Below are 17,105 nucleotides of genomic sequence, written 5' to 3'. Positions count from 1 at the left end.
ACCTATTGTCTTTCTCCTCCTCCCATTTCTGAATCCTTCTGACTTATTTGTTCAAACATTTGCACTCATTCTGAGGGGAAGCAGGCACACCAATGCAAGATACCAGTATGACATCCATAGCAATGATCTTGGCCTTGGCAGAAAAATGTCATTTCACATTATTCTGAGCACAGAACCAGACATTCCAGGAACAATCCTTCTTCAGCACAAACAAACTGCAGRGATCAAACCAGCTGAAAAGTAGCCCCAGATCATGCACTGGTATTTCCTCGATTATGTTACTCCCCTTGTATTAAACAAAGAGATGAGTCTGTATCTGTTAGAGGCTGCAGTGATGATTTTCATACTGTCACCTCAATGTGACCAACATGGTCTTCAGTGAACTGACACCTCTGAGAAGCCACCCTGACAAATGCCCCCTGACAAAGATGCAGCTCAGATATGGACCACAATAGGGTATGAACATCACTGTCCTTCAAAGCCCTCCTCGGAATGCGACTATAAGTGTCACACCAGAGTGACACTTCCCCAGTGATGTCCAATCAGTTAAGTGTAGAATTTTGGGAATGTGCACTCATCTCTCCCTTTTATTCATCCTACTTCCATTCCAGATTTCACATAAGCATCTTACAGCCTGTTACATATAGGGAACAACCCTTTTGACCCAAGTACACGAAACTATAATTTTTCTTTACTTCAGTTTCATTGCCAGTGATCCATTTTCAYGACACCATTCCTGAATTCTCCATATTTATTACCACCAAATGGCTATCACTGAACATGACTTTTTGTTTATTTCAAAGTTCAATGTAAGAATGTTGAAACTGTTTATGCAGTTGCTGTATTAAATCTAGTTTTTGTATTTATCCACTCGAGCATGGATTTTTTATACTCTCTCTCCAGTTAGTTCTCCTTGAGGCTTCTTTACCCTCAGTAAGCCAGAATCAAAAACGTTACCACAGAGACACAATCCAGCACAGACTGAAGGGGCTCATGTGGTTAACCTGCTCAGAGATGTTAATGGTTTGTATAATTTTTTGTATAATATTTCATAGATATGTCAATTACAGATTCAGTTCTTAGTTGAAAGGCTGCTTGCACAGCACTGCATCACATYCCCTGTAAGGTCTTTGTGAGAACTGAAAGGCAAAGCTGCACCTGAGGCCACACTGRGTAGCATAGAGCAGGCATGCACTCTCTGGGGCAAAAATCCCATTTAGGAGGTTGGCCCAAACASTGGCAAAATCAATGGCTGTAATTAACATAGAGCAAATCATTGAAACACAGGTTTAGCTCAGGTAAGTTTTAAAAGTTTCCTTTTACTTCATAATTTGATCTCTCCAGATGAGCCTTAGGTATTTTTCATGGCAAATAAAAATAATCATGCCAAGGTTTGGTGCTTTGAATACCCAGCTCAAGGAGCAGGTGAGAACAYGTCACAGTTCCACTCTGCCCTCCATGCACAGATTTTTCTTTTTACTTTTATATTTATTTCCTTGTGAATCTCAGGTAGGGGCAGGAGAGAGGAAAAGAGTTGGGTGTGCCAGTAGCTCACTCTTCAGGGGACTGTGGAAACACTCCCGTGAAACTGTGGCCAAATATTTKTTCCATTATTAAACTGACTGCTCTACTTCATATTTCAACATAAACTAAACCTCCCAGGGATCTTTGTTTCTCCTCTGAACCACAAAAAGGAAAACCCCAGGGTAAACAGGCATTTCTGAGAACAACAAATACAACAACCAGGAAACTCAATTGAATAYTCTAAATCAAATTTTGAAGTAATTTTTCCTGGAATCAGGTCAGATCAACCAGCCTGAGCAACTTTCTGTTACTCTCTTTAATGTCATTCTCTTAGCACCTTCCCTTCTTCCCTACCACCTCCATCCAAACATGCCCTGGCTGGCAGCTCAGTTGTACTGATGGTTCAGTCCTTCCTCACTGTCAAATTGTTTGTTTACCTTTCTGAAACTGTGCACCAAGCACTACTTACCATTATATTGTAATGAAACTGAAGCTTTTAATACATGCAGGAGAAAAAAAAAAGGTTGCATGACAAAATTAATTTTATATATAGAGAGATATAACTATATCTGTTCATTGTTTAAAACTGTTACTCARGAGTTAGACCAACATTTTTAATGGTCCGGTGGTCAATGTCAGGAAAGCCAGCCTTTGCAAAGTGGAAGGGTCAGATCCCAAGAAGCAGTGAGCATTCTTGATGCTTATTGATGTTGATAGTTGCTGCTCAGTACMGGCAGTGACCTTCATCAGGCTACACCACAGAATAAAACATGAATTTAAACCAGCATGGAAATGCTGTGTGCAAGTTGCTCTCTATTAATTKTATCACCGTCTTGTCTCTTGCATTCTCTTGGACACTGGAATGCATCTTTGGCCAGTGAGCCACAAAATATTCTGCTTCCCCCCTTTTCGAGAGGTTTAACCTTGTCTGGAGCATCTCTGCTCTCTCTGCATTGCAGCATTTGTTCTGCCCAAATGGCCAATTCCCCCTTTCACAAGAAACACGTTGTTCAGAATTAAACCTGACTATCCTGTCTGTTCCGGGGAAAGGAAGCAGAGATGGGAAGGGTCAAWTTATTCTCATTAATTCTGACATGTAACAGTCTCTTGTGCAAAGGTGCAGAAGAGAAACTCAAGAGAACATGATGCTGCCTCACCAGAACGGCTCTTACAAATTACTTATTTTTATCCTTTGCAAGAGGAGCATCAGCTTTCAATCTGTGCACACAGACTTCTTTGTTATCACATGTGTAAGAGGTGCTATGTCCAGCTATATGTTTTGTCTGTTTTATTTGGGACAGTTTCAAAATGACAAGAAATACTTTCTTCATTCAGAAGAGAATGTGAGATGCTGTACAAAAAGCAACAACAAACTGCTAAAATTCTGCAGAAGTCAACCTACTTTGTCACAACTGAAGAGGGCAACCTAATACCATCTCACTGTTCCTGTAGCCACTGTCCCATCCATAAACCCCTCATCAAAGCAGAGCATGGCACCTTCTCAATAAGGCTAAAGGGGATGGAGAATTTATGTCCAGAAATCTTTTCAAAGTGAGGAGTGCCACAGATAATAACTTTTTCTTTTTTTTTTTTTTTCATTTCTTCCATTTTCATTTCTGCTTAGATATGATCGTAATTGCTGAAGCACCCCTACTAAGGTTTTTGTGGTGGTGGTCTTGGTGCAGGGCTGGTTGGTTGGTTACTTTTTTTTAAAAAATAGGACAATTTGTATACTTTTTAAGACAACTTGTCTCTGTTGAGCACTGGGAGAAGCAGCAGGTGCAGGTACTGAATTGCCACAACAGCAACAGAGGCATGTGCTGTYCTCAAGCACCCCAGGCTCTAGGAAGATTCAGATATAGCTTATATGGCTCAAAAGGCACAGATTCCCYGGCTCCACAGCAAATCACTGCTTTCCTGTTCTGCATTGTGTCCATGGTCTCTAACTTACTGAGAAAACAGCACTAACAGTCTTTTCAAATTCAACATTCATTAAGAACTTTCCAAGAGACAGATTTTCCAGTGGCTAATATATTTATTAGCTAATCTGAAGACACACAAATGTTGTAGGAAATTATATTTTAACCAATTGTGACTTATTTTCTGTTGAATACTAAAGAATAGTTTCCAATTATGGACACAGAATTGATTACAGAGCAGTACCTAAGCATGGTTTTCACCAGCAGATTGGAAGATTAAATTCATGGCTAGCTGCCAGAATTCATATGCTGTAAGAGTAAGAAATGCTGAACTCGCAAAAGAGAGAAGCACTTGTRTATATCTAACACTGACACACTTCATTTTCCTGGAATACTTATATTACTTACTTTTCCTGGAATACTAATACAGCCCAACAGTGACAGGAATGCAATCTGATGGAGAAATGATGCAGCAGAGAGGATGCAGAATCAGAACTATTATTTCTATTCAGAACCTACCCAGTTCACATCAATATGTTGTTGGTGGAACATACACAACTCTTCACTCAGCATTTTGAGCTAGGCTCATAAGCAATCTGTATAAAAACAAGTACCAATTTTTCTTATAAAAATAAGAAAAAAGTCTGCTAGAATGTTTTAGCTTTCGTTTTTCAACTGTGATTTTAAAATACCTATACAATGAGCTTCAAAGAAAATAAATTTGCCACTGTTAGTACAAAAAAAAATGACACTTGTTGACTTCTACTAAAAACACTWGTTCACTTCTAATAAAAATATTTACCAAATATTACAACTGTATTAGTCCYGCAAAAACAAGTCTGTTCAAYGTAWTTTTTATTGCAGTTGTGGTGYCAAGCATTAGGACAAGAGGYAATGGACAGAAACTAATGCACAGGAAATTCCACCTCAATTAATTTTGTAAAAATTACAAAGGACATTTTTCTCATGTCATCAAAACTTCTCCAYGTGCCACTAAGTGCCACATAAGAGCTTAGAGGCCATCATAGCTCACTAAAGTCAGAAGCAGGTTTGTTATCAGCAAWATAGAGATGAGATTATTGCCCACTCATCAGATAAGCAATGTAAAAGCACATCTGCCTTTTATTTTCTAGCAGTCAGATCTCAGTCAGGATATTGCTGAAAGTTTAAACATTCAGAGGACAATTGGGTTTTATTTACTTATTAATTCATTTGTTATATTTTTCAAAGGTATATCCACCACTCTGAGCACATGAACTTTGCCTGTAAGCCATTAAAGTCTTTGATCACATGGATTCTGCTGGAAATYACCTTTTGCTTAGGCCAGGCTGCCTCAAAAGAGAAACCAGTCAGGAGAGACCTTCATCATGCTCTGAGTGAGGTAATATGGCTTACAACATGATAAAGCTGTTACAGATCTAGGCAGCCTCCAGAAATAGATGGGAGACTGCCCACAAGAACAGAGGTTTGCTGTGCAGACCTCACAGTCATGACCTCAGCTGACTGACCCCAGTCCATAAAGATTATGTTACATGGCAATGGTACTTCCTCAGAGGAAAACAGTATTTTGGGAAGGAAAAACAAAAAGCCACTCACCAAACCTCCCCTCTCCTTCTCCCAGGAATTTATAAGAGTACAATACAAACTTAGCATCAACTGAAACGAAGAGAAAATTAAATACAGAAATAAGTATTTGTGAAAAGCATCCACAGGCAAGAACCTCAAACCAAACAATGCATGGGAAGTCTACAAACACAAAAGTGATTTAAAGTGCTTTAGTAGCTTTGAGGTGACAGCTTTTATTCTAACAGCAGATAGAGAATTTTTCACTAGAGTCTGGCACAGACTCAGTCTCTTGCAAGGATAGTAAGCCTAAAGAGAATGGAAACTTACCTTTCTCAGCATACCCCAAATTTCATCAGTCTCCTTAACTACACACCGAACAAGCCACAGTCAGACTGCAGAAGTGCAGATAACAAAATTGTGGTGTTCTTTCTCCCAATTAAATAAACCCATCTGTCAGTTAAGATATATAATACTTACTAAATATTATTGTATCTAAGTTTCTGCATGCTGGCATTTGGGGAAGAAGTTTCAGAATTAGATATAGRATGYTAATAATCTACCTTTTTCTTAAATRCAGCCCAGAATCCRGGAGTGCTGAMTATCCACTGGCATACTTTATCTGGAAGCAGCTGTCTTCTACAATTCACAAGCTCGTCCAGAAATTCCCAACAGAAGAGGCAGGCCTCCCCTGTCTGACACAAGCACATTGTAAATACGGTGTGGAGCTCAGTGCAATCCATGCTGGCTCTGCAATATGGGTACTTTGGCACTAATTGTCTAAATCTGGAGCCTGAGGATGCAGCAGGTGCAGCCCCTTCAGCCAGGAGCAGCTGCACCCAGCCAGGTAGGGAATAYTGCCCATTTTCTGAAGTATGGCTCACACACAGCAACTGAAATCCACTGCCCCAGGCTGCACTGAAAGTAACATTTAGAGGGGAATAACATTTCAGAAAACGTATGGTTCTTTGGCCACACTTTTCAAAGGCCCATGAGGAGTGYAAGTGGTACAGACCCAGGAAGGATCAAGTACAAGGATCCCAAGCTATGAGGAAGACAAAAATGATTGCTCRTGGACATTGTTCCAGTAAATAAATCTATAATACATTACCATGTGGCAATTAACAGCTGGGAAGCCACTTCAAAAAATACTCAGCCCCATCAGGGCCTCTCTTCCACTGAACAAACCCAAAAGCTACTAGCTCAATAACAGGGCAGACAATTATGTAGATCTCTAAAACTGCTGCAACAAAAAGGGTTTCAGGACTCTTTTTCTTTTTTTTTTTTTTTTTTTTTTTTTTTGGGGGGGGAGGAAGGGGTGTGAATCTGAGCAGCTCCTTTAAAGGTCACAAAATCACACCAGCTGAAGATGTGCCCTGCACACASTGACTATGAATTAAGCCTAGGAATGGAGTAACTCTGTGCAGATCCCTCCGACTTTTATATACTCATAACCAATGAGAAACTACAGCAAAGGAAATTAAAGTATTTGTGAGAGGTAACAYATAGAACTTCACCCACACCTGAGAAAATAATTAAATTATTTTTAAAACAAAAGTAAAAAATGTCAAAAATCTGCGCTGTCATTTGCTCCCAAATTCAAACACTGAATGACAGAATATGCTGAGCTTGTTTGGTACATAGTTTTTGCCTATTAACAACTCTACTCCCYACTAAGTAGCACTGGGACCATGCTTGCAGTTCTGCAGCATGCACTCTACCAGGGGACAGTCAAGTACAGTCAATTGTAGACATAGTGCCTGTGTCTCATTTATAGGACTTCAAGAACACGGAGCAATGTGACACACTTTTAGCATCTGAAGAATAARGACAAGACTTTCTGCTGAGAGGTTATTTCTCATAAAATATGCCCTGATCCTTGTCTTATAAAAAAGGTTTTATTTCTCAATAGAAAAGTACMTTTTAAAACACAATTATTTCCTAAAAGCAATATAAAATTCTACAGTATTAACTTCGTAAAAGTTTAACAAAACATAAATATTGCCTACTGCTTACATTCCTATATACAGGCATTGCATTAGCTAGTTAAATAGTTGAGAGAAAGTAACTCAAAGATGAATGGCACACAACTACAAGATTTAAATTCCATGTCACACTGCACAATCACAGTAACACAATGAACAGCTTAAAATCATCAGTCACCGGATTCTGCTTTGTTCTCTTCACTGCTATGTTCTTCTTCTCTCTGCAATAATGCACCAGTTTCCATGGTCATAGCAGGAAGAAAGTATCTGAAGCTCAGGCACATTCTCTGCTACCAAAGAACACAGCTCCCCTTCCCGAAAAACATGGTAGTAACGCATGAAGGCTTTTGTATCCAACATGGCATCAGTTTGGTCCCCAACAGACACTGCTGAATCCAAAGCCGAGTCAGTGGAGTCAGTTGTTGAAGTTCTTTTGAAAATCTTGCTGGCATCAGACTTACCAGCACCATCTTTACTACAGCCACAGATGCAGTCCCTGTCTTCCACTGGGCCATTCAGAAATGAAGCTTTGTCGCCCCTGCTCTGAGCCACACTTTGGGGTCCTCCATTTAAACTTAAATCCTTCAGTGCATCTGTGGCAGGAGACCACTCTGGTTTTTTGAGAGACAGGCTTTCCACGAACACATCATCATCATCTAAACTTTGTTCATTTAACAGTGTCCCATGGTGACCCAAATCCAAACTGCAGTGTCGCGAATGCTCAATGGGTACGGTACTGTTTGCCCACACTCCGTTGTGTTTCAGRTGCTTCATTTTGTCATTTTGCTTTCTCAGGGCTGATTCATCAAGKGATCTAGAGAAAAACCATGAGCGGAAAGATCTTCCTAGAGCACTGTAAAATCTGTTTTCTTCTTCAGAAATTTTCATGCAGCAGGCTCTGGGTAAGCAATGGCCCACATTGAGGGACTGTTTGGAATCAGTTTCTGGCTGCAGATTGGTTTGGTAGCTGCACTCAGAGATCACAAGCTGTGCAGGGTGCATGTCTTGGCCTTTTGCAGCAGGCACAAACTCACCCTTATCTCCAGACTGATTTGATTCTGAAAAATGGCGTGAGCACAAGGCCTTGTTCCATGGAACAAACACRTCTTGTTTCTCAAAGCGACGATTCTTTTGCTCCATAGCCCAAACATAAATCATTATCTGACCTCCAGGTATCAATACCCTTGCCATTTCCTGTATTGCTTTGATTCTTCTTTGCTTAGTTGAGAAATGATGTATCACTGCGAAAAAAAAAAGAAAGGTATTTTGTACTCAATATTAGTAAGGACAGACCATTTTCATCTCCAGCCTGTTCTACATGTKCAATCATTTCAGTCTCATCCCAAATATCGTTTTGCTGCAAGTCAGCAACAGTGCTGAATTTATAAGTACCACAATGTAAGTTCACCTCAGAATGGTCTCTTCTATGATTATGTTCAATGGATAAAAATAGGAAAATCTGAAAGAAGGAAACKAATCCCATCCCAAACCACGGATTCAGGAAAAGTCAGGCATATAAACTGGAGGTTTCTGTTTCTCTGCATAATACATAACACATTATAACATGAMAAACTTTCACTTAAATGCCTGGCCTTTAGGTGAGTTAGGTAGTAATAAGCTGAGTTAATTTTTTGGCACAATCTTCAGACTTACCTTACTGAAAACAGAAAATATTTTCACCATATAACAAATACAGCAAAATGTAGTATCAATAAAAAGACACTTAGAACTTTTGTATTAGCACACTTTCAAAAGAGCTAGTGAGAAAATTAAGGCAAATATTCACCATTGCTTTTATTTTGTAAAATTAAATCTAATTTTTGTAAAAAATAATATATATATTGCATGTCTGAGCATGACTTTTTTAACGTTATGTTATGCTATTAAAAAATAAAAGGTCAAATTCAAAATAAAACTTTTGATCACTATATTTGGATTTTCTTTTCAGGACAATTGCCACATTTTCAAATTTCACTCCAATGTGAAATGAAGCTACATTTCAAGATTTCCACATTATTTCTACCTTCCTGTTCACCTGGAGTACRAATGAGCCAATTTTAGCAGTCAGAGAACAGCTCAGACAACTATTTTCTGTCTAAACTCTCAGAAGCATTAAATTGTACTGAGTGTGGACACATTGGTCATGTTGGTCTGTATGTCATCAGTACTAGATCTGATTCAATCAGTGATGTAAAGAAGACTGACTCCATAATTTGTTTCAAGTGGACWTGGAGCCAGCCATTTCTACATGAAAAACATTCAATCTACCACGGAACAGCAGATAATAGTGTATGTTCTTAGCTGAAGATCTCTCCATTCAGAAAAATCAGATTATGTATGCTGCTTGACCATAGCCAATGTTAGTTGTAGAAAGAGTGTTATTTTAACACTGCAGTTATGAAAAGTGTGTCTAGCTAGCCCTGTCTTTATTCAACACAATAATTAAATTACAAAGGGGGGGGGGGGTGGAAATGTAGCTTCATTATCACAAGGCAAGAAAAGCATTCTTGGCAGTTGATATTAACTAGGTCGTCACAAGCTGCTAAGAACACAAAATAGCCAAATCTGAGAAAAGTTTCCTGTCTATGTGYTCAGTGTKTGTTTCCAGGTGCTCYTGACTCCAGYGAATCTTTCCCTGGACTTTGAAAAAAAAWTTTTAAAAATCAATTTTTTTATGCACAGGATAGGGAGAAGGAACTGATATTTTCTCCTATACTGGAGTTAGGCCATATATCACCACAGAACCTCCTGCAAATTTTAGCAAATCTGACAGAGACAGCATAAGCATGCAAGCTTACTCTACCAGAAAGAAATGACAATCAACCAACAGAATCTGCAAACTCTTTAATGGATTAAATAYTTCTCCTCATTAGAATCACTCTGGTGATTCTGCAGAAAAATCAATCCTATAAACATGATTATACCAGCAAAGCCAAGAAGAGCACTTGACTACATACATAAATACTTGTTTTCCTCTGTAATGGGATGATAACCACTTTATTTAGAATTGGATGGACACAGGCATACCATGTCTATTCAAGAGGGATTAAAATCTGTTATTGTTAAATGTGCTAAAATAGCGTGTGAACTTTTAAACTTGTCAKGCTTATAATTTATATAAACACTAGACAGGTATGCTATCCTTCAAAGTCAGCTGATCTGATAGCTYTGCAATTATGCTACAAGACCTAAAATGTGGGTAGGGTTCACTGGTTAACTAGCCAACATGAAAAAAAAAGTAGTATGATTACTGCTCGTGTATTAGTCAACCTTTCTTTCCACGTGTTTACATGAAAAATGTACTTTTAAAATACATTTCTATCATATTTTGAGTAGTTTGTTGATTGCTATCAAAATTAATTATCATGCTTTATATTTTTGCTGATGCATTAAAAAATCCTGAAAGAAGAGCAAGCAAGAGTACATCTAAAAATGCAGACTGTAACTGGGTACTCTAACTATTTTCTAACTATTGCAAATCACTTTCCAATTTACTCTTCTCAAATTATGTGYAATAGTTCCAAAAAGAGAGGTCAGAAGAGTTAAGATGCTCAGATGCTTTGCTCATTATAGATGACAAGCACTTGTATGACTCTGAGCTCTTATTTCATGACTAAGAGAAATCTGAATTCTTAACACATAATATGAGTTTCAAGTTCTGCTGATAAGCTTTAATTTCAATGCATTTGCTGATCAAAACAGCCTATGGAGAAACCAAGAGTTTGTGTTGACCACCTAAACTGTTTAAACTTTGAGAAGTCACGTTTATACTCGTTTTCACTTGTTTAAAATGTGTGCTGGAAGGGAATCTTTTCTCTACCCCATACAAACAAACAAATGATACACATATTTCCTTGGTCAACAGMGCCTTTAGAGTAATGGAGTTTTGTTTTTTTATGTTGACTATATTCATTTTAGTTGCAACTCCCGTGATTCTATGGAAGTGTTTCAAAACAATTGACTGAAATGAAGCCACATGGGAAGAAAAGAATACTCAGAAATCCTCATTTGCTGGGGCCAGAATGCAGGTCTGCTGTCTTACCTCCAACTGAAATGACTGCATTGAAGCACTGATCCCTAAAGGGAAGGTTAAGGTTGTCACACACCAGAACTTCATCACCTTTCTTCCTTGCAATCTCTACCAGTGCTTCACAGTAATCACAGCCCAGATTATACACTTGACWGTTGACACTGAGATACTTTCCAGTTCCACAACCTAAAGAAAAGGACACTAGGTCAGATGTCGCATATTCCAAACATTTTCTTTTGTATATTCCAAACATTTGCTATCCCTCCCAAAGCAGTGAAGATAACATGAGGGCTTTCCTAATCCTAAATTTTCCTGGAAAACAAAATRAGGGCTTGTGCCTACTTGCCTAACTGCTGCAGGGTTCATTTGGACTGTTGAAATTACATGTTCACACTATTAGGATTGTAACAGTAGCAACATCACCAACAAAAATACTCATTACAACAGCCCTGTATAACAGCAGGTTATCTGTATTTCTGAAGGGAATAAGGACAAGTACAGGTGGGAAGAGGAAAATGGGGTCCTCCATGGCCATTATTGTACATCTCAGAGGAAGAAAAACCAACCATGCGTCATACTGTCTTTATATAGCCTGGTATCCCATTTCCAACAATGAGCATAAATGGGCATCCAGGAGAGGGTAAGAAAAGGATAAGCATTATGGTCCTTTTCCCCAACACCCCTCCAGCTTCCAACTACTTTCTGTTCAGGGGATTTCCTGAAGCCAGTGTGTTTTGTCTTTTCCGTGATCTGCAATAGATTTCTTTCCCCATCCCTCCCCAATTTTTGCCAAACCCATGCAGTACCRCTCCAGTGCATCCCATTTCTCTCCCAGAAATCCTAAACCATAAATGCCACTGACACAAGTCAGAGAGGAAAATTTTTACTTTCAATACAAACTCGAAAATAAACATAAATCATGGAAGTTCTTTCCATGTTGCAGGCATCCTTTTTTTGTCTTTGTGCCAATGCATTATAACCCACGTAAATGCAATGAACCTTTCCAGAATGTCTTTCACCTAAAAAACTTGTCTTCTCAAGGACTGTGCTGTGTAAATTGAAATCTTTCAGAGGATCCCTCAATGCCTTATGCATAACAGGCACTTTTCAAAATTATAATATGAAACATTCACTGCAGTTCTGGGTCACTAGCGAGCAATAATTTCTGAAAGTTGACAGCCAAGCAGCGGGGCAGCATCTTGGCAAAGAGAATCATCTCAGTATTGGTAATTCAATTTAAAGGCCTGGAGTTATCTTTAAAAACATCACTGCTTCTTGCAGCACTACTGCTGTCGGTGATGTTAATGTGCATCATTATCTAGAGAGACAGCACAGGAACTACTGCAGACCACAAAAACACTTCAGTGAAGAAAAAACATATTTCTAAACTAAAAGGAAGCACTATTCTTTGAAGTAACACTTGAGAGAAATGGAAAATACTTATATTGCTAACACAGTTCAAAGAACATWTGCAATAAAACATGAAACTCTGCCTGTTAGATAGAAAATGTAATTTTTAAAAATTTGTATAAAATGTTACTTATTATTGTGTTTGTAGAGGAACACATTTATTCAACCACACATTAATTTAGAAGATTCAGTAGCTTAATACATGCCTTTTGGTGAAATGCTTTTTAAGCACTGTGAGTTTCTGGAAGTATATGGTCCTCTCTGGAATGAAGTTAAATAGTGTCAATAATCCCAGTATTCTAAAAATGTACATCTGCCAGAGATTCTCTTTTAAAGGAGTCATCAGGAGGGTGAATTCCTCCATGAMGCTAACACTGGCCAAGCTATTTTCATGTGTTTTGATCAGTGAAAAATAGTAAGGTAACTAGACAAAATGATATTTTAATAAACCGTAGTATTAAACTGAAAAGAAAATTATCAATTAAAGTTCTCATTTTGAAAATTTTAGTACCGCTAGGTACTAGTGCCACTTTAGTGCAACTCCTCCTTAAACACATACCAAAAGTAAACACAATAGTCAGATTCCTGTAGCTCTTATTAAACCTCATAAAATAAGATACCTTGTCAGCCTTAATAAGATAATTCTTATTGGCAGCTGTGAGAGATTGACTTTCTCTCAAGATGAGACTGCGACAGGGTGACCTTAAGCTTTCAGCAATCACTGYTGATAAAGCCTCAGAGAACTTATGATATCTGCTGATAAAGACTCAAAAAACTTCAGCTAAGCTTCGAATTACCTCTATTGAGGTGACATAATTTTGGCTGAGAMKTATCAATTTAACTCTGACTTGTGTATGGCATAGGATATTTCCTGAGATTAGTAGTGAAAATGGTGCAGACATAAAAATAGCTACATATTCAAAATAACAACAATCAAGTATATTTGGTGTAGTGCTCAACTATAGCAGGAGAAYTATATATTCTGATTATGGCCTACAGCATATTCAAATAATGATTTTCTCTTACAGGATAAAGCAGATACATAATTTATTGTGCACATTTGTTAAACCTTGCTCTGTAAAAGCATTTTATTARTTTAAACAATAAGGAAAATGCAATGGTACAAACAAGCATTTGTTTCACAATGATATGATGTTTAGGATCGAAGTCATAATGSCAGYAAAGGAAACACACCAGCACCTGGAMRCCCCCAGAAAGTCTGCAGGAGCAACAGAAATTCAAGGTATATACGGAATATGTAAGGAASACAATGCCGTAACAGGAAAACAAGGTTTTGGTGTCCATATTTAGGATCACAGGGAGATTCTCAGATTTATTTATTTTTTAAAATATTTTTAATAGCAATCACATCAGAAGATTTCTCTTCATAAAAAGCCTCGCTAGTAGGAGCTTTAGAACAAATGAAAACCAAAAACCTGCAGACCGGTAGTACACAAACCTAGAGATGTAAATAAACTGAAATGTTAAATAATTGAGCTATTAACATAATTTTTTTAAAGGGCTCCAGGGGAATGACAGACCATTAAGCTGGTGGGGAAAAGGATAGATTAAGTCTTAGAGCAACACAAATAAAGGAAAGAATTATTTACTGTCTACCTGATACACTGCCAAAGAATTAAAAGAAGTAGTACATGGCATCTAGCACTGGGGCTTAAAAACAATTTTAAAATAAATTTTAACAAGGTCTAAATGCAGTTGATCTAAAGGCTACATATGATTAACACAAAAACTAATAAAATTTATAAACAATCTTTCATGCCACATCAAAGACAGGCTTACCTATGTCAACAACGAGACTTCCAGGCTTTTGCTCCAGCAGGAAGTTCCGAACACGAGGCCATGCTTTGGTCTGCAGATCACTAAAGTAGGCAGCTGTGTTTTCATACACACTGTGCACGTGCTGCTTTTCTAGCTGGGTAGCCTCATGTTCCATCCTGAAAACATAATGAAGACTATGTACAACTAAACACAAACTGTTGRAGAATAGACTTTACATTTTATAGGTATGCATAATTCAGGACCTTGTACATTCACATTCATAAAATTATTACATCCGTTATTACATCCATGTTAGCTATATTTATAAAATAGTATCTACTCAAAGGATCTGATTTTATTTCATGAAAGTCATGAAAAAATGTGACTGTATCATCTCCCCTGAGAAGCATTATGTAACTGCATATACCTATTCAATAATAAACACATTCCCAAGGTCATCAATGTAGTAAAAGCTTATCTGGTTCAAAAGAGAGCCTGTATTCAGTGGAAGTGCAGAATGATAATAGAATCATAGAATCATTTAGCTTGGAAAGGCCCTCRTGACATCAGTCCAACAGGAGTAACAAATTATTTCATGCAACATCTAGCAGGATGTAAAGAAACAACTTTTCTGTTGTTGCTAATGTGTGTAGGCTGGCAAACTACTAATAAGTTACTTGAAACACAGCCTGGTCAAAAAGCCTGAAACCAAGTCCCTAAATGACACATGATTTGTGGTTTATCAACCCTCTCAAAGTGATGAGTTCACTGAAACAAAACCTCCACTTCCCTACTCCCACTCCACTATCTTCTTAGCAAAATATTTCACTTCAGTGATTCGAGAAGTRGTATCTTCTTACACTTTGGGTATTACTCCTAAGCTCATGTAGAACACCAAGTAGATGCAGACACAGAATCCTTCATACACAATCTTAAATCTTCCTTAATATATCCTCTCATCCAAGGACCAATCAGRTCAGGTTTGGATATCTGATGAGGGCTGATGAGATTAAGTTTCAAAGTATTAAGGCATTCTTGAARGTAATTCAAACTCCCTGTTTATTTGGGAATTATTTCTTCCCATTATTACAACAGAACTCATTCAATTGTCCAAGAACTCAACAGAGATTAAAGCCTGTTTCCAATAGAGTAAGCAACATATTAACAAGATAAAATTATGAAAGTGACTCCTTTGACTGCATTTGAAAATGTCAGAAGCAAAGATTTTAATTTATTTTCCTTGATTTTCAAATRATATACATTTTGGAATCATAATAAAATTTTCTTCTTGACTTTTAGTACTGAAATACATTAGTATGAGAAAATAGATGAGAATATATGAGGAATTACGGTATCTATGAAAAAAAATATTATTTTTAAAAATGTATGTGTAATAAATAATGTGAGCTGTCACCTCAGCCACTYTACAGACACAATCTGCCCTAGACCTGTCCTGCAAACACAATMTTTTTCATTTAAAAGATGTTAATCACAATGACTGAAAAAAGCAATTAATTTACTTCAAGTTAGTTAAGAATAGTATGTAAGATTTGATCCATTTCACTGGCACTATGTAAGAAGTTGACACAAACTGTAACAAGTGTCACAGTCTATTCTGACAGTAGTATCTATGAATATCTCYCTTCAAAACATTTATGTTCAATATTTTCACATATCTTCACATATCACCACATTTCAATCTTTTTTCTGCAATTCACAATTTTCTTTTATGATGCACTAGCTCACCTTTCACCAGGTGAATATACACATATACATGAAAATTAAATGCAGAAACAGCATAGTACGTTGCTAATAGGCACATTTTCAGTGTCATCGAAGAGTGAAAAGCTGTAACAGATTGAACAAGAGAAGCAACACAGACTTGGTATTATATTACATGTGCCAGAAGTTACTCAATCAGAACTTTTCTCAGAATGCCATTTCAAGGTATGTTGTGACACAGAATGGGTTAGCTGCAGTAACTTCAAGYAGGTACTCCTTAGCATCAAAAGCCCATTCGTTTGTTTTTATTTGACCCTTAAATAAAACAAATTAGGTGTGTCATGTCCCCAGCTGTCTTTTTTCTCTGCCTCAAAACATACACTATTTTGTTGTTCAACTGCCTAGCAATCCTCTATTTATAAGTAGTAATTCCAAAGACTAACAATCATTTTCTTTTCTTTTCTTGCCTGAGAAGCTCCCTGCTCTAATTTACATTTCGTGTTTAGTTACTATGTGGTTCAGTGTATCCAAGTGCTTTCTTTTGTCTTTCCACTTGCAGCTCTTTGCTCAATCTTTGCAGTTCTTAAAAAAAAACAGAAAATGCAGAATGTTTTCAACCATTCATACTGAATTCCAAATGCTGCCTTTTTTCTCTATTTTCCTAAAATGTCTACATTGAATTCTAATGCAGACTGAGACCTGGTTTAGTTTCCTATTGCATCACATGACCATTAAGCTCTTCCTTTAACTTTCTTGTTCACTGTGATTTGGTACTGAGCCTTCAGCTATATGGGACATTCTGGAGACTTCCATGTATTACAGTACTCCACTACAGGTTATTATTTTTAGATATACTTAATAAATATTGTCGAGAAAAGAAGTTTGTTATAATAGAAYAACAGTAGTATACTAAAAGACAAATTATTTCATGTACCAGTTTGTAACCATTTCCATTCCTGCTGATTGTTTATATTTGGCAGATAATTAAGGCACACAAATGAAATCAGASTTGCCAATTTGACTTTCCAGTTGAGAACCATAATACTATCAGGTTTTAYTTTGCAGCACGGCAGGGAAATGTCCTAGCAATTAACCTCTTCATTTCAATGTTTACAAAACGCAAGGAACCTGTGGAGTCTGCCCTGACCTGCAGCTGTACCACTTTCACACAAG

At 37.5% G+C, this 17,105-nt stretch overlaps 1 protein-coding gene across 4 annotated transcripts in view; it reads right to left on the bottom strand.

The window, feature by feature from the left end:
- Positions 1–3,839: 3,839 nt before the first annotated feature.
- The window catches only part of TRMT9B (tRNA methyltransferase 9B (putative)), a 111,870-nt gene continuing 98,604 nt past the window's right edge, over positions 3,840–17,105 (bottom strand). For all 4 annotated transcript variants that reach the window (XM_057376123.1, XM_057376122.1, XM_057376124.1 and 1 more), the window contains 3 exons: positions 14,232–14,386; positions 11,034–11,207; positions 3,840–8,232 (listed from right to left, as the gene is read on the bottom strand). In XM_057376123.1, the coding sequence (XP_057232106.1) occupies positions 7,196–8,232; positions 11,034–11,207; positions 14,232–14,386 (1,366 nt within the window). In that variant the 3' untranslated portion in view covers positions 3,840–7,195. The remainder of the gene's footprint in view (positions 8,233–11,033; positions 11,208–14,231; positions 14,387–17,105) is intronic.

The sequence above is a fragment of the Malurus melanocephalus genome, unplaced genomic scaffold, assembly GCF_030028575.1.
Source record: "Malurus melanocephalus ecotype Western Australia unplaced genomic scaffold, MMel_1.1 scaffold_270, whole genome shotgun sequence".
NCBI classification, from domain to species: Eukaryota; Metazoa; Chordata; class Aves; order Passeriformes; family Maluridae; genus Malurus; species Malurus melanocephalus.
Note: the sequence above shows the minus strand (reverse complement) of the source record. Positions and strands in the feature narration are given on the sequence as shown.